The 21,742-nt window shown below is 43.9% G+C and overlaps 1 protein-coding gene across 1 annotated transcript in view; it reads right to left on the bottom strand.

The window, feature by feature from the left end:
* Window positions 1–21,742, bottom strand: part of ADAM12 (ADAM metallopeptidase domain 12) — a 368,998-nt gene that overhangs the window by 52,076 nt on the left and 295,180 nt on the right. Inside the window, exon 12 of the mRNA XM_017537897.2 lies at window positions 2,946–3,123. Coding sequence (XP_017393386.1) covers window positions 2,946–3,123 — 178 coding nt within the window. The remainder of the gene's footprint in view (window positions 1–2,945; window positions 3,124–21,742) is intronic.

Below are 21,742 nucleotides of genomic sequence, written 5' to 3'. Positions count from 1 at the left end.
AGGTGGCTTCCCCAATCCTGTTAGCTGGAAGAATGAGTGAATTGTCAGGATTTCCTTATGTTGATATGAATCCAGTGCCCTGTCCGAGAAGGCTTCAGCAATCAACGTGCCTTTAAACCACCCAGGATCTATTTCTTCTGCAGTACCATATTTCTCAGAAGAGACACATTCTTCATCTGCTGCTACATTTATTATTTTAGTCCTGAATAGAGAAGTCCAACAGAGCCAATGAATACCAAGTCTCCAAAGAAGAAAGAAAAATGAAACCATTAGAGAATTCTCTGCAAAGCCCTAATTGTCATTCTCAGGCTGTAGGTAGCAGACACAGATTCTTAGTCACAATGAACTGGGAGGAGACTGGAAGGCATCTTCTTGAAAATAACAGAGGTTACTTCTGGGAGCAAGGGAGAAACTGGGTTCTGTTTGGTGTTGGCAGAAGTTTTTTGGATCCTATTCACTCCTTCCCTGATGTGGTAACAGACTGGGTCCCTCTGTGGGCCAGGGAATGCCCAGATTGACCTGATGCAAGGGCATGCAGAATAATTCCAGGGCCTCGGCCCTGGGTAGGGGGATAAAGAACCTGGGTTAACAAGTCTTTTTGCCTAAAATTCTTAGGCAAGGCAGTTTGGAAACTATAAATGGATTATCACACTGCCAAACACAATTTGAGTTTGAACCTTGAAACTATTATTTTCAAATAATAACTACTTGAAACTATTATTTTTTGAAAAGCAAAAAATAAAAAAAAAGCAAACCTAAAAAGTGAGGCAAAAGGCTCACCTGTGATTTTGAAAGAACTTTAGATGAGGAGGATGAGAGTTCTCTTCAAATATCAAGAAGTTATGCTATAAAATGAGGACCTTAACCACAGAAATACAAAGTTGGGAGCTGCATGTGAGCAGAATTTGGCTCTGTACAAGGAAGGAGTTTGTAATAATCAAAGCTACCCTATAACGCAACATGCCAACCTACAGAGACAGCACCCTGCCAAGCTGCATGACTCCTTCACGGAGAGAAGAGAGAGGATCAGAATATGAATGGCTGGCACATTTTAGGCACTCAAGCATTTGCTGACGTGATGGTGGCGGGGTGGATAATGATGGGGGTGGGGTTGGTAGCAGTGATGCTGGTAGTGATGGGGACACTGGTGTGGCCGTGGTGGTGGCAGTAGCTGTGGAGATGGCAGTGGTAATAACAGTGGGGTGACAGTGAGGGCGGCAGTGACGGTGATGACGCTCATGATTGAAAGGGTGATGATGTTGGGTGGAGGAGGTGGGGGTGGCGACTGTGGAGATGGTAATGTTAGCCATGGTGGCCGTGACTGTGGCAGGGGTGTGGCTGCTGCTGGTGGCACAGGGAGCAAATGACTGCTAACAAAATCATTCCAAACCCCAGAGTTCATGGCTTCATGAAGAGCTGTCAAATTTATTTAGATTAACAATTATAAGAAGTTCAAATCAAAGACAAACCATTTTAAGCTAACAGGGCCTCTCCTGAGAAATATGAGTAATTTAAACTAATTCATTTTTTCCTTTAAGTAATTAACAAGGCCTACAAGGAATTTTCCCTTTGCATACCCCAACCCATGATGGTTTTAAGTTTTCCTCTGTTAATCTTACAAAGGGTTTCTGTAGCACTGTAATTAGGACTTGCTCCTACACAGCAACCACTCCCTGCTTGTTGTGAGCAAAATTAAACACCCCGGCAGACAATGTGAGTATCATGGTTAAGTTCTGAGTTTGGCAAGGGCATAAAAACATTAGAAGAAGCCACTTCTACTTCACACCCCCCTTATTCCCACCCAACATTACACACTTCCAACATTCTTGCAGAAACTGTCAGACCAAGCTCATTCCTTCTGGTATGCAAAATCTCAGAGACTTGAAAATGGAGGTATGATGAACATTCTGTTTGCCAGTTGTGTATTTGATGAACACAGGAATATACCAGGTGCTCCAGAGTCTCAGCATGATTTCTCCTCCACCCTAAATTCTCTCTTTCAGAGCAGCCCTTGGAGATGCTCTCCTAAGCCCTCGTTAAGTCCATCTGTGCATTAGCTAAGCCTGCCTTGAACTCATCGACCATTTCAGCTTGCAGAAACTCTCGGGGAGGGAATCCCACATGTAGACTGCCAGCTGTGCAACGGCTTGCTTTAATTTATTCTAAACACAACCTCCTCCAAACTTCGAGGGGGCACCTGTTTTACTAGGAGGTCTCAAGCTGTCTTCTCTCTTCTTGAGATTATTCAGAGATTAAAAAGCGGCTTTTATAATTTTTATGTTGATTATCTAGGGCCCTATTAAAACAAGGACATTTCCTGATACTGGCTGGAAAACAGGGTTAAATAAGCCCTGTGCTAGATAAAAATGTTCCCTGCCTTCACTTATTGCTTCTGAAAGCTACAAGCACGAGGGGCAGAATGCCTCAAGTTGCGCAGACAGAGGCGTCTGTGGCAGTGAGGCAGCATTTTAACTAGACAGGAAGCTCTTGGTGAAAAAGGAATGCTGCTTACTCAGATTTCCCTCTGGTAGCCTGTCTCACAAAGAGAAAGAAATGATGCTTATTAGCGATTTGAAGCTAGAATTCCAGGGCTTTCTTCTCTGTCAGGCTCAAAGCTAAATGCTTTTTCATTGTTTTTGTCCTCATCTTGCTGAGAATGTTGTACCCTTTGATAGAGAGGATTATTTATCTATTTAAACCAAGTGATCATTTATTCCGTGCAATAGTTAAAATTCAAGAAAGCCACCCTAGCTCATGGGGCTTGTTCAGGGTGGCCATATAGGACTCTTTCTTCCTGAGTTCCAGTACTTTCATCTGCCTGTACAATTCCTCCACGTTCTCTCTTCTTTGCCTAGGCAAAGATACAAGGTTTCCTTGCATCCTCGTTCTGCCAACTGAGATTAGGGTATCCTACGGTTTAGGAGGCGGAGGAGTCTGGTTCTTACCTCTGGCTCTCCACAGTCACACTCCTCTCCTTCTTCCACAAATCCGTTCCCACACTTCTGGCCCCCGAAAGACTGCTTGACTTCCGGCAGGTTGAAGAGGCACATCCCCATTCCTTTCTCCAGGCTCGTCTCCAAGTCCTTCTTGCTGCAGCTGCTGAACACCATGGGAAATGGGTACCTGAGAAAGGAGAGCCCAGAACAGTAAGTCACAGGGCATGGAATGGCTTTGCCTGCCCTTCTTGTGCCCAGAAGGAACCCGCTGGGCACATCGGCCCAGGTGTTCACTGGTGATCTCAATGAATGAAGGCTCAGATATGCAGTATAAAGCGAGGCACATTCAGTTTCATCCTGACATTCATTCCTATACAGTGCCAATGCCAATGATGAAGGAGTGCTTTATCATAAAATAAATGATCTTTTGATGGTTTTCAAATCAACAAGTTCAGGCAGAACCTCGTTAATTAAAGACATTATTAATAGTTCTGGGTGAAATGATGCAACGAAAAGTGAATTCTTAGCGACTGTCGCTTGTAATACAAACACATACCAATGTCTTTATTGGAAAGTGCAAAGAAGAAAATAGTACAATCGATGGTGTTTATTAATTCCATGGTTCCAAGGACACAGGGTTCCACCATAGGGCATAGGCTGCTCATATTGGCATTCAGGTCTATAAAAGTCAAATCACTGTCTCCCTCAGCACGGCTGTAAGAGAATGGAGGTGGTCCAGAAATGCAGGTCTTGCCCTTGCCTCTCAATTCCAGGGCACCAAAGGGGCGTGGCAGGGTCAGCCAACTCTCCAGCAAAGTTATGCCCCCCTTCTGTGCTCTAGAAGGGCTTCCCAGCACCCATGTACCTGGGTGGGCTGTATGACTAATTGTTGGCACTAGAACATGAGCCAAAGTGATGTAGGTCACTTTTGGCTGATGGTATTTAAATGAGTATTCCTTCTTCACATCCTTCCTTTCCCCATCTGCCAGCTGAGATTAGGGTATCCCATGGTTTTAGGAGATGGAAGAGTCAGACGTGGCATCTAGTCCTAACTCACTGTAGGGAGGAAAGCCACCTGCAGCTTAGAGCCTCACAGCATCATACAGAAGGAAAACACGCTTCTAATATGGTAACCCACTGAGCATTTGGGGTTTGATTCCCAAAGCAGCCAGTGTTATCCAACATACACAGAGTGTCTCACTTTTTACAAATGCATTTTCCCATGGCTTGAGGCAGCAAGGATTATTAAGGTATAAGCATGCCAGAAACCCAGAAAGTTTTATTACTTAGAGAGGGAGCAGGGCCTGCTGTCCAGCAAACCCAAGCACCCTCTCCCAATGGAGACGTTTATAAGGATGACATTAGAACTGGATCTCAACCAACTGGCCAAACCAGCACAAGCTGCTACATTTCCCTGATGATGGTAGACCAGCTGCCGCTTAATGACTGAGCTTGGCGAACTTCTGAGATAATGATTTCTAGGATCAGCTGATAACACTGCACCATCCTCTCCAAGTGAGTTCCCCTTTTCTCCCCACGTATATGAGGCATGTCATTAGCCACAGATTTTTTTTTATGACCAGCTTTTTTTTTCTTAACTTTATTATTTTATTTTTTGAGACTGAGTCTCACTCTGTCACCCAGGCTGGAGTGCAGTGGCTCACTGCAACCTCCATCTCTCAGGTTCAAGTGATTCTCTCCCTCAGCCTCCTGATTAGCTGCGATTGCAGGCACCCATCACCACGCCCAGCTAATTTTTGTATTTTTAGTAGAGATGGAGTTTCACCGCGTTGGCCAGGCTGGTCTCAAACTCCTGAGCTCAGGTGATCCGCCTGCGTTGGCCTTCCAAAGTGCTGGGATTTCAGGCATGAGCCACTATGCCCGGCCCTTGAGTTTTATTTAACTTTTATTGTAGGTTCAGGGGTACATGTGCAGACGTGTTATGTAGGTAGACTGTGTGCTAATGGGGTTTTGTGTACAGATTATTTCATCACCCTGGCAATACGTATAGTTCTCCACAGAGTGCTTCTCCATCCTTTCCTTCCCCAGGGTCTGCTGTTCCCCTCTTTGTGTCCATATGTACTCAGTGTTTAGCTCCCACTTATAAATGAGAACATGTGGTATTTGGTTTTCTGTTCCTGCATTAGTTTTCCCTCCAAGTGTTTTCTATCAACCTCAGGCTATTAACTCTGGAGTATATTAATAATTCTAATCTACAAATCAATTAATAAATGAATGTGCTGCTATATGGATGCAAAGGTAACACCCCAGGACTCACTCATAGTGCTGCAACAAGGTTCCTCTCGAAATCTTTGTAACTTCCTTTGGCAGACAGACCGGTTATTCCTGGTATCAAAACGACACTGTCGAGGTCTAAACAATGGTCCGTGAGAAAAATGATAATGTCTTTTCAATTTAGAAGAGTATTATATTGAAGTAATTGGTACCATACACAGGGAGTTAAGAGAGCTTCACTTTGCAAAAATAAATAGAAAAATAAATAGTAAATATCATGGAGGTACAGATGGAAACTTCTGTATTTGAGAGTTTTCCTAGGACATTTGTGTCTCTTGGCCTGATCTAGGACACGAAACATCATTCTCACTCAATGATACGCAACTCAGTTCTGTGACAAACCATTATCAGTTCATTCTAGAAGGGGACTGATTTCTAGAAAATATTAATTAGGAAAGACCCTAGGATAAATGGTAAGTCTCAGGAAGGGTTTATAGCAAGAATCACAGCAGTTAAGAAAAGCTTGGACAAGAATAGTATGAATTGCCCTGTTTCCCAAGGGAGCAGAGAATGTCCGCAGATCCCAGGTATTGGAGAGCTGAGACCAGCTCCATTTGCTAAGCTCAGACAAGTCTTCACCATCTCATTCCTTTCAAAGTAACAAACACAAAAACATTGGGTTTTTGGGGGTTTGCCATCCAAATAGGATGAATGAGAACAGTTTAAGTCCAGGATTTAAACTTCAGAGTGTGTAGGAGAGGGTAACAGAACAGATCATCACTGGTAAAGACCATCACTGTATTTTTGTGTCTGTACTGGATGTTGTCAGATGGTGTAGTGATCTGTGTAATAATACATTTCTACTTCCCTTAGTTTTTCCTCATTCTGCTGAAGGAAAACCCCCAAATTCTCTCTCATTTGGAATCATGCATAGATAGTCCTCATCCAATTCACGGGTTTTCAACCTTGCTCTGAGGAACAGCACCCTGACATGAAATCCTCAGGGATGCCTCTGTTTTAACAAGAAAGTAGCAATGTCCTCCTCAGATGTGAAATGAAGTCTTGGTGAATTTACCAACATTGAACAGATCCTTTCTCAGGGCTCCTTTCCACACGGCCTGATCTCACCGACATGCCTCCTGCCTACCAGGTCAGGACAATTCAAGCTTCCAGCAACTGCTGACCACGGATCACAACTCCAGCCATGAGCAGGTGTGAGCGGCTTCTCTTCCCATCAACCTGGGGTTTTTCTGACTTGCTCAGGGTGACCCAGCAAGGTCACTGGGGAGTCCAGCAGCCCTTCCCCAAACATTCCTGCCACTTCCTTGGACTGAGCCAGCCAATATCACTACCATTTCTTCCATGTAATGAAGAAAAAAATATCTCATTTATTGTTTAAGAACTCACTTTTGATGACAGATAAGACTGAGGAGCATTTTCTACCTGTAGGATATTGTTACTCATCACATTCTTTCAAGATTTCTCATCAAGGAGGCAGGTGACTATTTACTCTGATAGGACATTTATGAACCTAATCTGGGTATTTAGAGGAAGTCAGGCTTTAGAGGAAGAAAATCAAAACAACCTATCACACATCACTCCATTATTCCCCAAGTGTTTATTCAATACCTACTAGGTGCCAGGCACTCTTCCAGGCTTTGGGGATATGGGAATGAAGAAAACATAAAAAATTTCAGCCCTCATGGAGCTTATATTCAGTGGGACCAACAGGTAACAGGCAAGCTAAGGGAAAAGAATGAGTTAGAAAGAGTGGAATTAAGGAGAAAAAAATAAAAGAGCAAGGGAAGAGGATATGTATTGAACTTTTAGGGATGGTGGACCTCACCAGGAAGAGGGTCATTTGAGTCCCTCACACAAAGGGAATAAGGTGTGAGTGTACCTGGGGAAAGAGCTGGCACAAGTGTGTGTAGATGGGCAGGACTGGCCTGGAGGAGCTTACTCAACAGTGGGAAACAGGCTTTTCTTGCAGAAACACACGCAGAGAGGCAACCCCTTTTGGACTTGGCATCATTCTTGGTTAGGTCAAGGTCATGCTGATGGTGAGAAGATCCCATGGAGCATCAACACACAGGGAGCTGTGCCTCTGTATGGGGCAGGCACTGGTAAGGACTGAAGGTATTTTTATTTGTTTTAAATAATTTCAACTTTTATTAGGGATGAAAGGATATATGTGCAAATGTGTTACATGGGTATATTGCATGACGCTGGGGTCTGGGGTCCTGTCACCCAGGTAGTGAGCATAGTAACCAATAGGTGGTTTTTCGGCCTTTGCTCCCTCCCATCCTCCCCCAACTAATAGTCCCCAGTGTCTGTTGTTCTCATCTTTATATCTATGAAGATATAAAGAGGCATTCAATGTTTAGTGCCCACTTATAAGTGAGAACACATGGTATTTGATTTGCCATTCTTGCATTAATTTGCTTTAGATAATGGCCTCCAGCTCCATCCATGTTGCTGCAAAGGACATAATTTCATTCTTTTGAAGGCTGTGTAGTATTCTATTGTGTATGTATATACTGTTTTCCTTATCCAATCCACTGTTGAAGGGCACCTAAGTGGATTCCATGTCTTTGCTATTGTGAGTAGTGCTATAATGAAAGTATGAGGGCATGTGTCTTTTTGACAGAGTGAATTATTTTCTTTTGGATATATACGCAGTAGTGGGATGGCTGAGTCGAATGGAGTTCTGTTTCAAGTTCTTCAAGAAACTGCCAAGCTGCTTTCCACAGTGGCTGAACTAGTTTGCATTCCCACCAACAGTGTATAAGCATTCCCTTTTCTCCATCGCCTTGCCAGCATCTGTTATTTTTTGACTTTTTAATAATCGCGATGCTGACTGGTGTGAGATTGTATCTCACTGTGGTTTTGATTTGCATTTCTCTGATGATTAGTGATGTTGAACATTTTTTTCATATGGCCACTTGTATGTCTTCTTTTGAGAAGTGTCTGTTTATGTCCTTTGCCCATTTTTAAATTGAACTATTTGTTTTTTGCTTATTAAGTTCCTTGTAGATTCTGGGTGTTAGACCTTTGTCAGATGCATAGTTTGTGAATATTTTCTCTCATTTTGTAGGCTATCTATTTACTCTGCTGGTAATTTCTTTGGCTGTGCAGAAGCTCTTTAATTAGGTCCCACTTGTCAATTTTTGTTTATGTTGCAATTGCTTTTGGGGACTTAGCCATAAATTATTTGCTAAAGCTGAAATAAAAGGCATCCAGATAGGAAAAAAAGAAGTCAAATTTCTGTCTTTGCTGAGAATATAATTCTATACATAGAAAATGCTAAAAATTCTGCCAAAAGCCTCTTGGAATAGATAAATAAATTCAGTAAAGTTTCAGCATGCAAAATCAACGTACAAATATCAGCAGCATTTCTCTACATCAATAATGTTCTAGCTGAGAACAAAATCAAGAACGCAATTCCATTTACAATAGCCACACACAAAAATGAAATACCTAGGAATTTATCTAGCCAAGAAGAGGAAAGTTCTCCACAAGAAGAACTGCAAAACACTGCTGAAAGAAATCAGAGATGACACAAATAAATAAAAAAAATTCCATGCTCATGGATTGGAAGAATATTGTCAAGATGTCCATATTGCCCAAGGCATTTTACAGATTCAGTGCTACCCTTATTAAAATACCAATGTAATTTTTCAAAGAATTAGAAAAAGGTATCCTAAAATTCATATGGAACCAAAAAGGAGCCTGAATAGCCAAAGCAATCTTAGGCAAAAAGAACAAACCTGGAGGTATCACATTATCTGACTTTAAACTATACTATAAGGCTACAGTAACCAAAACAGCATGATAGTGGTACAAAAACAGACACATAGACCAATGGAACAGAACAGAGACTCCAGAAATAAACCCAGACACCTACAACCATCTAATATTTGACAAAATCAGTAAAAATAAGCAATGGGGAAAGGACTTCCTACTCAGTAATAAATGATACTTGAATAACTAGCTAGCCATATGCAGAAGACTGAAACTTGACCCTTACCTCTCACCATTTACAAAAATTAACTCAAGATTGATTAAAGATTTAAAGGTGTTTTTCATAGGAACTCCAAACTTTTATTCCCCCTGCCTCTTTTTTTTTTTTAAAAGCAAACTGNTTTTTTTTTTTTTTAAGCAGGCAAAGGTCTACTCCTCACCTCCCTTTCTCTGCTCCAAGATAGTCTAATTCGATCAGAGCACAAGTATTGAAAACTTACAGCAAACCCAATGACTCCCCATAAATAAAACTTGATAATCTAAAATTACTTGAAATCTCAAGAGATAAGGGACATTTGCCACTAGCAAATACAGATTGCTTTAATGGTAGCACCATCCTACTCCACACACATTTGAATACTTTCTACATTCTAAGTAGCCACTAGTTACCTAGTGCCTAGAACACAGCAGGTGCCAATGACTAATGGCTCAAGGAGTCAAAGGGCAGTGAGTTGGTTTGCATAAAAGATGTGCCAATGGACAACAAGCAAGGCAAGGAATCCACTCTCCAAGATCTCAGGAATCATGGGCAGAATCTGTTAGTGAGATTGTTGATAAGACTGCTATTGCTCTACTTAGCCACGCAGGAGAGAGGATGCTGGCAAGGCACTCAGCAAGGCCGGGTGCATCACCTGCTCCCCAGGTGCCAACTCTGCCTACACACTTCTGATGACGGCAGAATCCAACTTTGGCAAATTCACAACTCTCTCATTTATTCACTCACTTATGAAGCAATAGTTTTCAAGTGTCCATTACATTCACAGCTCTGAAGAGGATCCCAGTTCCATCATGACCTAAGCGTGACTCCACGATCCCCTTGCCAAGCTCCTTCCTTAAGGGATGCGCCCACTCTCTCACTTCATTTCCTCTCTAGCCATTCTCCAAGGCCCATATGATCCCACTCCTCCAGAAATGGTCCTTGAAATCCCAAATCCTCAGATACACATCCTTTATTCCACATAAATGGGGTCTGAGTGAAACTGCAGTCCAAGGCTGTGTTGTAAGTTCTCCCCTTCTTGTATCAGCATATTTTGGCCATAACATTATAAATTCCCAAGACTAGTAATTGGGTTAAAATATATACTTTTTTTGGCATAACTATTTATGGATATCTGCTTTAAGCTACGTGATATGGTAGTACTTTCTCATGGCAATATTTTTCTTTTATACTTTTTTTTAATTAAAAATTTTAGAACAATCCAATGAAACAGGTATTATTATCCCCATTTGCAAATGAGGTGAAGGGATTTCTTTGAGAGTTTACAGTTAGGGGATGGCAGTACTAGACTTGATCAATTCTTATGGTTGCATGCTCAGTTGTTAAAAACCGTTTTCTTTATTACCAATGCCAGTTCAATACTTCAGTGAATGCTGAAACACAGGTGACTGATTTACCCTGAGTGCAGCGATTTAAACACAGGGGACAAATCCTGCTGTGATCCCACAAATGTCTGGACCAGTGGTTCTCAAAGAGTGCTCCCAGGACAAGCAGCACCAGAACTTTCTAGAAAGGCACACTCTTAGGCCCCACCCAGACCTACTAGGTCAGAAAAACTCAGGGTAGGGGCCTAGCAACCTGTATTTTAATAAACTCTGCAGCCGATTTTCTAAGTTGATGTAGAATTTATATAACATAAAATGTATCCCTTAAGTCACTTCAAAGTATATAATACAATATTTTTTTCCAGCACATTCACAATGTTGTGTAACCATCACTACTATCTAACTTCAGAACTTTTCCCCTACCCCTAACAAACCCCACACCCATTAAGCTGTCACTTCTCATTCTCCCTTCCCCACAGCCCCTGCCAATCACCAACCTGCTTTCTGTCTCTACAGATTTGCCTGTGCTATTCGTCTCATGTAAGCTGAATCCTACACATGAGGCCTTTGTGTCTGGCTCCTTTCCCTTAGAATAGTGTTCTCAAGGTTCATCCACATGGTAGCATGCACTGGAACCTCATTCCTTTTTATGGCTGGATGATATTCCATTGTAAGTGAGGCCATTCCACAGTTTGCTATCTGCTCATCTGGAAATGGTCCAGGTGATCCTGATGCCCATTAGAGTCTGGAAACAACTTACCTAGATTTAAAGTTCAAATGTCGTTTTACCTATTTGTGTCATAACAATAAAAAATACAATCTAGACTCACCATGGGCCACCTGTCATATCCTAAAAAATAATTCTGTTTTGCTCTCTGGTTCCATTTTCCAAGAAAAACCCAAGGAATAGCATTTTGAAAACCTGATCTGATTTTAGGCATGTGCTAAAAATCCCATGAGTATCTGTTGTATAAACGAAATTCATATCAGAAATGAATTTTCAAATATCTGGAAGTGTTATGGTAAATTGATCCTCATACTGTACACTAAGGTACGGGAAAGGTTCGGGTGGTTGTCAACAGAGTGACGTTTCCCTTCTACTTGCTTCAAAATCCAAAGTATGGAAACTGTGCCTCCTTTGTGCTTATATTTTTCTTTCTTATTTAATAGCTTTATTCCCTGGAGCACCCATGACAAGAACACTGACTTGGGCCAGGTACTTGCTCGCGACTTGAAAGATCTCATACAGCCCATCGTCTGTGGTTAAAAAGACAAGCCTCAGTTTCTTCCATAGCTTTTGGCAAGCTCATCACAATGTACTTTTTAATATATCTAATAAATTATCCCAAATGTGCCAGGACAGCAGCTAACTGAAGTGACATATAGCAGTGATAGACTGGTGCAAAGCAATAAAACTGGAGAATTACTCAGGAAAGAAGCCCTTTAGCACGATACTTTCCTTTGGCATGAGAATGCTTTAGAATGGTTATACCTGAGGCCCAGAAAAAAAAAAAAAAAAGTCCTGCTTTCAGCTCAAAGGCAGAGAATTTATCTCCAAAGCCATGGCAGGGTGACTGTGGCCCCTGCTAGGATCTAGGATGTGATCTCTTTTGTTAGCCCTGCTTTCCTTTTTCTCTAATATTTACCTAGCAGAGACACTTGGGGAACATTTACCATATTGAATGCAAGGTTAAAAGCAAAAAGAGGATGAAACAGACAGCTGGGCGATTTTGGAAAAAAACACCACTTTTAAAAAGAGGAATGCCACTTACAGCTCCCCACCATAAAGGCAGTCACGGCTTCATATTTTAGCCATCACAAAGCTGCCAAGTAAAACATTATTAGGGGTTACTTTTACTTTGAAAAATCTGCAGTCAGAAGGTTCTTTTCTTGTAGGAGTCTATTGTGTGTCTCACTGCTATATTCTTGGGGGTGAATCACACTAGGCCAATTTATCAACCTTGACAGTGGAAGTCGGGAGTTATCTGCCTTGCAAAAGCTCTCTGGGTATGATTCTGAGACAACTGCTTTTCTTGCTGGAAATCAGGCGTCTAGAGAAAGCAGCTAGAATCAGGCTGGATTTGGGCGGGGCTGGGGGACCTGCAGGTCACAGTCCCACTGCTTCCTGTGACTCTGCAGCCTCATTAATAAACGCGCACTAGTTCCCCCAGCTCCAAGCTCAGGGGCTGACATCTATCCAAGTGCTGACGGCAGGAAAGGAGTGGAAGTGACCAAGGAAGAAGGATGGAACCGCCAGGCAGCGGCTGAGAACAGCTTGGAGCTGACACAACCGTGGGACAGGAAAAGCCAACATTGCAGGGAACCGGGGACGGGAAGCCATCCAGATTTCTCTGGAAAAAAACAAAAGCAAAAACAAACAAAGAAAACCTCACATCGCCCACAGCTGATAAATGATTAGAGGGTAAAGGGCTAACTGGTTTTGGAAGATACGTTGCTGACATTCTGCTTCCCACTGCTTGCTTTTTGCAGACCAAAATGGAGGTGTTTTTTTTTGTCACAGCAGACGCCACAGAGTCAGCAGACCTGGGAGGCTCTCCTTCACCTGGGCGTGTGGTGAGGAGGAGGTGGACAAGCAGTAAAATCGGAAGCCTATGTCTGAGTGCCCCATCCATCCGTACTTCACTCAGCCTCTGTTTTCACACCTATAAGATAGGGGCAACAACTCCCTCACTGCACTGAACAGCAGGATAAACGAGCTTCAAACAAAAATATGCACGTCTGGTTAACTTCCAAGCACTGTGAAATGCTGGCCCCCGGTACTGACAAGCAAAAGAAGTGTTTTTCTCCCATTCAGAGTTGCCACTTCAGACATTTCAAATTGCTGATTGCTAATCCCCCATAAATGATAGTGCTTAAAAACACTTCCAATATGGTGTACAATTTATTACTTGCAGCCAAAATAGAGCATGCTTTACACTGTAAAACCACAAATTATAAGTAAATTGAGAGCAAGATGATTCAGGAGGCGAAGGAATGAGCAAACAGTTAAAGATCATCCCTCCATTTAATACATACATGGTGCCAAAGAAGCAAAAGAGTCTGTTCCATTCTGGAAGGGCCAGTTTTTCTTTAGCTCAATAGCATGCCATTAGGAGCACAACTGACCCACAAAGCGACCCACAAACAAAACAAACAAACACCATTGAGATGGCTGTTACCTGCTACGCCGCTGTGGTTGTTCCCAGTTCCTGAAAGCGTTTTCTGGCCCTTTTCCTAAAGCTCATGTCACGTGAACTCACTCCACATCTTCTTCTGTCCATTTCCTGACCATAGCCAAGGCCAGGCACTGAGCTCAGAGTGAGAAATGGCCACAAATCATGAGATCCATTCTCCGGAGAAGACACTCTAATGACTCATCTTTTTTTTCAAATTTAATTATTTTGATACAGTCTCACTCTGTGGCCCAGGCTGGAGTGCAGTGGCGCAATCTCGGCTCACTGTAACCTCTGCCTCCCAGGTTCAAGCAACTCTCCTGCCTTAGCCTCCTGAGTAGCTGGGATTACAGGTGCCCACCATCACGCCTGGCTAATTGTTTGTATTTTTAGTAGAGACGAGGTTTCCCCATGGCCAGGATGGTCTCAGACTTCTGACTTCAGGTGATCCATCCACCTCAGCCTCCCAAAGCACTTGGATTCCAGGCATGAGCCACCACGCTGGCCACAGCTTTTATCATTCATTCCATGACTAGCTTGCCGAGCTTTTTCAAAAACAACTTAGTAATTCTTAGCTCACAGCCAATTCTACTTATTCCTAGTCCCTTGAGGAGTGTAAGCCCAACATGAATTCCATCTTCTCTTCTCAGGTGAGAGCGAGGTCCGCTTACAGTACAAGGGGTCAGGAGACCACACCGGCGGGAATGGACGTTGCTTGGACAAGTTGCAAACCAAAAATTCTAGGGCCATCTTCAGGAAAGTCTTCAAGGCTTTCTCCGGTTATGCCCAGGAAAAAAACCTTCCAATCACCATGCACAGAATTTAGGTGCAACCACGTAGCCTGCCTGTGAGGCCAAGGTGGTGGCGTCTGTACTCGAAGGGACCTCCTGTTCAGTGCCGTGGCAGGACTGCCCTGGATGCAAGGAGGTGTCATCTCATTTTAGGGGCGTTTTACTCCATCTCGCCTGGAGCGGGGCTGGATAGGAGCCACCATTTGTTGAGTGAACCCCTGCTGGGGACCAGGAGCCTGGCAGACATTCTCTCACTGGCACCCCTGTGAGCCAATCATGACTCCTATTTTAGAGATGAGGAAACTGAGTCAGACAGCTTGGTTCCTTGCTGGGATCCTGCAGTTCCGGCGTGGAGACTGAAAGCACAGATCTCTGACTGGAAGGCCTGTGTTCTTCCCACTCAGCCACACGCTCTTAAGGGCTATCAGCTGCTCCTAGAGCAGCTGCCAGGAGCTGCCCCAGGGCAGGCCCTTGGGGCAGCCTCAGGCATGACCCAGCACAAATGGCTATGCCAGCAGCAGCAGCATCCATGGGAGAGACAGCTGCCCGATGCCACAGGGCTCCCTGGAGCCAGAGGCAAACAGAAGGAATCCCAAGGGCCTATACTTCCTTCCAGGTGCACCTTGGAGCACCTCCCTAAAGGTCTTTGGTGTAACAGAACACGAAGGCCAGGTCTTGGGATTTATCCAGCACACCTGAGGCGAAACCTGGGCCAGATCGTACACACCTGAGAAGGGCTGTGAACCCGTTCATATCCTGATGAGCTGCAGGCAGGGAAAATAGGCTCATTGACTCCTTGAGATGTGATGGGAAAGAGAACAGGGTCTGAGTCAGCCCACTCTGCCTGCCCAATGGTGCACAGGGGCACAGCATTGAGAACACAGGCTCAGACAATAGAACAGAACTGAGGTTGAAGCTAATGGGGCAATCCATCCTCACGTCCACTCCAGAAACGGAAAGTGACTGCCTTGTAACTGGAGGCTGACCCAGTGGTCCAACCAGATGGACCACAAAAAGCTAAGAAAACCACCAGGCCAGGAGCAAATTATCAAACATATCTTTAGTAGGACATTTCCACTGTTAATAGCAAACACCTGGGCCCCAGAACACACCCATCCGCAGCACATTATAATTCATGGTCTTAACTTGTGAACTTTGACCTCTGCTCCTGAAACCAATTAAAGTGCAAATATGATTTCCCAGAATTTTTAATAAAGACGCCAGCTGAGCTCTGGTCAGTTGAGACAAGTACAAGAGGCTTCCGGATGTTACCAGAAAGCAGACTTTTCACTTCTGAGTTGATAGCTGCTTCCTCCTGAACCAAATCCTGAAAGGCCAAGAACCCAGGAGCAGGGGACACAGTGTCCACATTAAAAGGGCCTCAGCCCATCAGAGGCAATATATCAGATGAGCTGCTCAGCTTCATTGCAAGAAATGCCTGCTGACTTTGTGTGGGGGTTGTTGGGGGAACAGATTCTTGTAGACATGGACAGATGCAGTGGGACATGTGTGAAATGATGCTACCCTTTCTTCCTATCCCAGTAGACAGACCTGCACAGATTACACCAGTTCTTTCTGCTGATTTAGCAAGTCTATAACAGGGTAGAGGCTTCTAATCAAATGTGATAGAAAAAGCAGTCACGGTGGCTACCTCCAAGCCTGCCACCAGGGCTGAAGTCTGCATGTGCTCTGTTCTTGCCCCATTGAGCAACTGACACTAAAGTTACCACCAGGGCAATGTGGCCCTCAAGAATGGGGAAGAGCTGTCCCTCTCAACCCTCCCCAACACCATGCCTGGGAGCCAAAAGGCTCACAGGTACCCGGTGAAAGGCCAAAGAATGGATCAGGAGCCGGAGGCTGCAGGCTGAGATCCAGAATGACCCTGACCACCTGTGGGCCCTCTGGCCTTCCTGAGCCTCAGTTTGCTCACCTGTAAAATGGAGACGATTGTATCCATTCTTTATTTTCAGGGCTGTGACAATGAAAGGAGATGCCAAAGTTGTTTGTAAACTGGACAGTGGGCCTACAAAGTCTTATGCTCACAACTACTTTTAGATTTGATATTTTTGATCTCTCTCCTCCCGCTTTAGCTAAATTAAGCAAAGGCTTTCAGGGGAAGCCCCTACTGGAAAGACTCTACTTTTGCAAGCAAATTTTTCCCCTCACCCAGGTCTCCATGGAGAAGGTACAGAAAATCAGTGGACTCTGTCTCCTGTTTATCTGGGTTTTCTTGGCTCTATTTTCTTTTTGATTTTATTTTCTTCTATTTTTTGTATTGTGTCTATTATTGTAAACGATTGTAAATCCGTGGTAGAATGATGTGGAATAAGCAAAAAATGAAAATGAAAATGCTGCAATTGCTAGATTTAGTACAAAAGACAGTAGCCCCAGAGCCTCCTCCCCAGAGTTTAGCCATTACACAGATGGGGAAGAGAAAGCCTCACTCTGCACTTATCTAATTGTGCTGTATTCACCATCACTCTCTCCATCCACCCACCCAGCCAACATTGATCCATCTGTCCACTGTACCATCTATCTATCCATCCATCCATTTTCCACCTTCCCACTATCTATTCATCCACCTATCCATCTATCATCTATTTATCCATCTATCCATCCTCCCTTCTTTCCATCCATCCTTCTCTCCATCCATCCATCCATCCATCCATCCATCCATCCATCCATCCATCCGTCATTCCACCCCCCATTATCCATTCATCCACTAACCCATCTACCTATCATCTATTTGTCTGTCCTTTCACCCACCCACCCACTCATGGATGCTTTCAGTCCAGCAGTATTTTTTGAGTTCTACTATTGTCAGGCACTGTTCTAGGTGCTGGGGTTTCAGCAAGAAACAAAACACAAATTCCTGACCTTGTGGAGCTGAAAATGAGTCCTTTTAGACATTGTCTGTTGTAGAGAAGTCCAGAAATTACCCTTTACTCCACACTGTGGCCTCTGTGCCTGGGGAGAGGAGGAAGCCATGGGGGTAAGTGTGTGGGAGGGGGATTGGGGGATTGGCAGGATTTCAGCTGAAATGTTTTCACACACGCTCTATGACAAATAAAATGCTGGGTTAACGAGCCAGTGACAGGAAAGAATTCTCTGCTGTTGGAACATAAATTAAAGGAGGTTTGCAGAATTAAATGGCTTAAAAATGGGGCCACCTCCCACCTCCCAGAGGTTGCACAGGGACACTGCTCTGTACTGAGGCAGATTTAGACCTCACATAAAGCCCAGATGTGCTCACAGCCACTTCCATGTGTCAAACACACCAGGAAGCCACTTGACTCTATGTCCAGGGGCTTCTACTTAGTTTGGTCTGAAAAAATGCAAATATAATATGAGTATATTTGGCCAGGTGTGGTGGCTCAGGCCTGTAACTTTGGGAGGACATGGCAGGTTGATCACTTGAGGCCAGGAGTTTGAGATCAGCCTGGTCAACATGGTAAAACCCCATCTCTACTAAAAATACCAACAATCAGGCAGGTGTGGTGGTGCATGCTTGCAATCCCAGGGAGGCTGAGGCACAAGAATCACTTGAATCCAGGAGGCAGAAGGTGCAGTGAGCCGAGATCAGGCCAATGCACACCAGCCAGAGTGAGACTCTGTCTCAAAAAATAAAATATAAAATAAAATAAAATAGCATGGGTATAGTCATGCCCATCTCATTAAGTTCAGCTATGGGCCAAGTGCAGTGGCTCATGCCTGTAATCCCAGCACTTTGGGAGGCCGAGGCAGGTGGATCATTTGAGGTCAGGAGTTTGAGACCAACATGGTGAAACCCCATCTCTACTAAAATACAAAAATTAGCTAGGCATGGTGGAAGTGTACTTGTAATCCCAGCTATTAGGGTGGCTGAGGCAGGAGAATTGCTTGTCCCAGGAAGCAGAGGTTGCAGTGAGCCAAGATGGTGCCACTGTCCTCCAGCCTAGGTGACGGAGCGAGACTCTGTCTCAAAGAAAAAAAAAAAATAGCTCATCAATGAAACAGGACACCATGAACCCAATCCTCTAGGGTCAATGTCAGTTTGTCTGCATTCATTCCTCTACTGGATATTCAAGGAACAGTGGTCACGCAGAATCAGCTTCTTGAGCTTGACCTCTGTTTTGTGTCCGGCTTAGCCAGGGAGGACAATTCTACCTTGGGCAGCAGTTCTCAGTATTTTAACGGCATTAATTGCAGACAAATTCCTTCATTATCCAAACAACACATTTGTATGTGTTGTTTAGGTTTAATGCGTTATAGTCCAATGTGACATTGCAGTTCTTGCTTGTAAGCATGTTCTCTGGCATTCTATGCATGGTTTGGTGTAATGTGCTATGTATGATTAAGCATGTATAGTACTATGTATTATTCATGGGGATACACAATCCAAGGAGTAATGTCTAATTACATGGAGAGGAAACAAGAACAGGATCTATATGATGCGCCCTTCTTGAACTGTTTTCAAGAATCCCTCCCGCCAGTTGGTTTTTCCTATGATAATGTCAGGGGACAGCTGGCTCCATTACTCCGGCTGAGTAATTAAATTGATTCTGACTAGTATTCATCTTACCAGAGTTCCTCATTCTGTAGCTGTTCCTCCTTTTTTTTTTTTCTCTCTCTCTCTCTGGATAAAGATGTTCATTTTTTCACCTAACACTTTGAGGAAGGAAATGAAGATTTTCTTAAACTTTTCATTGAGAAAAAAATGATCACTTTCAAATGAAGAGCTGAGATGGGAAAATAGTTTCCTCCAATTCCATCTTGGTAAAATTCCGGTATGACAAATGTATTTTATACTCTCAAACAGCACCCCAAAGTTTGAGGGAGAATTCTAATCACATGTATTGTGTCCTGATTTTCAGGAAAAGTAGGTTCTACAAAGTGTGGACTTTCCTGCTACACTGAATTTCTGTCACTTCCAAAGCCCTCAGGAGATTTTTTCACTGAAAATTGCAGTTCATTTTATCCTCTCAAAACACCTTTTCAGGCAGAAATCTCTTCCAAGAGAAATCCAGTTTTCCCACAGTCGGAGCTACGAATTTTCAGGGAGAGGTCTGCCCAGCCTGCATTTAATTCTTCCGAGATCAGTTTAGACTAGACTCTATTCCAGGATATCTTCTAACCTTTGCTCCCTGTTTGCAATAGATTATTTTTGTCACTTTTTAAAAGATGTGAAATGGTACTGTGGTTATGTTTAGATTTTTCTCCTTGTCTTTTAAAGGCACACACTGAAATAACTTCTAGAAGACGCTTGATATCCAGGCTTGCATAAGCGGATTGGATGGGGCGCCCTGCAGTGAGGTCCCTGAAGTCCAGGATCCTGCCTCGTGTTTCTGGGCCCCCAGCGAATCTGCTCCCCAGGACCTGGCTCACAGAGGGTACACAGTAAATACAAGTTGAGTAAATGAGTGGCTTTGCTCTGGCTGGTGGCCAGCTGCTCGTCTGTTGACCCTATTTCCCACAGTGAGCTTGTCCTGAGTCAGGGACAGGGCTGCCGTCTTCCCTGCTGTCATTACAGAAGGCTGAGGCTGGGCGCCGCCTTTTACACCTGCATTCCTAGCACTCTGGGAGGCCAAGGCAAGCAGATCACTTGAGGTTAGGAGTTTAAAACCAGCCTGGCCAACATGATGGAACCCCTACTAAAAATACAAAGAAAATTAGCTGGGTGTGGTGGTGCACGCCTGTAATCCCAGCTACTTGGGAGACTGAGGTGGGAGGATTGCTTGAACCCAGAAGGCAGAGGTTGCAGTGAGCTGAGATCGTGCCACTGCACACTCTAGCCTGGGTAACAGGTAGAGACTCTGTGTCAAAAAAAAAAGGCTGACCTTGGGTGGAGGCCACCCAGACCTGGGGGCACAACTGGTTGTGTTTCGGGCAGCTATGTAGCAAGTAGGTGTACTGCAACTGTGTCCCAGATGGAATTAAATGGAATCAGATGAGCCCATCATATGTGCTCGTGGGGTAGGATGAGAACACATTCTCCTTGAACGTGGTTATTTGATCTAGGTGTAGGTTGTAGAAGGTCTGACCTCAGCTTCAGGTGACTGATTAGCGCCCTGGGAGAGCTGGAGGTCACCCTCATTTGCTTATTTTCTCATCCTACATTATCCTCAGTACACAACACCCTGCCCCCACTCCCAGGTGGCAGCTGGGGACACGCTCCTCAGTTGAAGTCATTTGCCAGTATAGACCCAGCAAAACCCAAACAAACTCCTGACTTCAGCATCAGCGTGGCAACTGTGGTTGTCTTTCTTTTCAGATACACACAGAGAAAATGTGGAAGTGCCCTTTGGTGGCTCTCTGACATAGGATCCTTAAGGGATGCTCACCATAGGAAAAGCAAAAAGAAATCTCAAACCAAAAGAAACCTTTTACATCAAGTGTACAAGGCTGGAGAGGGGAGTGTGGAGCGTGGCATGACGAGTACCTGGCATGCTAACGAAGGATCCTTCCTCTTCCCACTTTCCAAATGCCTATGAATTACACGGAAATTAGATGAGAATTGATACACTATTATTACTTGTTCTTCTACAGAAAGCCTCCTTCTTTTTTGTACAGACAGAAAGGCCCTTAACTTGACAAACTACAATATCTCAGAGGCTGCAGAGGCTCCTTAAAAATGAAGAAATCTTAAAAAAGAAATCAGATCATATTCCTGTCTTGCCTGAGAAGCTTGTGATGCCCCACTGCTCTGCAGATAAGAATCGATGTTCCTACTCTGGCCGACTAGGCTTTGCTGGCTCTGGCTCCTCCATTTCGATCCAGCATCACTTCCCTCCAGCCCCCAACAGTCCCAAGGCTGCTGGCAGCAAGGGGTCCCCACTGTGCCCATGGGCCCATGGTCCCTTGAACCTGAACTCCCTTCCTTCCATGCTTTGAGGGCTCTCCATCCCTCTCTTCTTTTTGGTCTCCCCCAAACCCCCACTAAAAGTGGGCTCCCCCAGCCCACGTTTCCCATCTGTCCTCTTCTTTTGCTTCCTTCACAGCACTCCTTCCAAACTGTAATTCATTTTTATTTTTTTGGTTTTAAAATAATTCAGCTTAAATTTTTTATTGACATATACTAATTTAACAACATAGCTATTGCATAAAGCAAGGTATTTACATTGATTTAATCACCTAGTGGTTTATGCACTGTTTTGATGATGAGAGACATTTTTCATTCTTTTTTTTTTTTAATTGCATTTTAGGTTTTGGGGTACATGTGAAGAACATGCAAGACTGATGCATAGGTACGCATGTGGCAGTGTGATTTGCTGCCTTCCTCCCCCTC

Source organism: Cebus imitator, unplaced genomic scaffold (genome assembly GCF_001604975.1).
Source record: "Cebus imitator isolate Cc_AM_T3 unplaced genomic scaffold, Cebus_imitator-1.0 Scaffold107, whole genome shotgun sequence".
Lineage (NCBI taxonomy): Eukaryota > Metazoa > Chordata > Mammalia > Primates > Cebidae > Cebus > Cebus imitator.
This window is presented reverse-complemented; position numbering and strand designations above follow the sequence as displayed.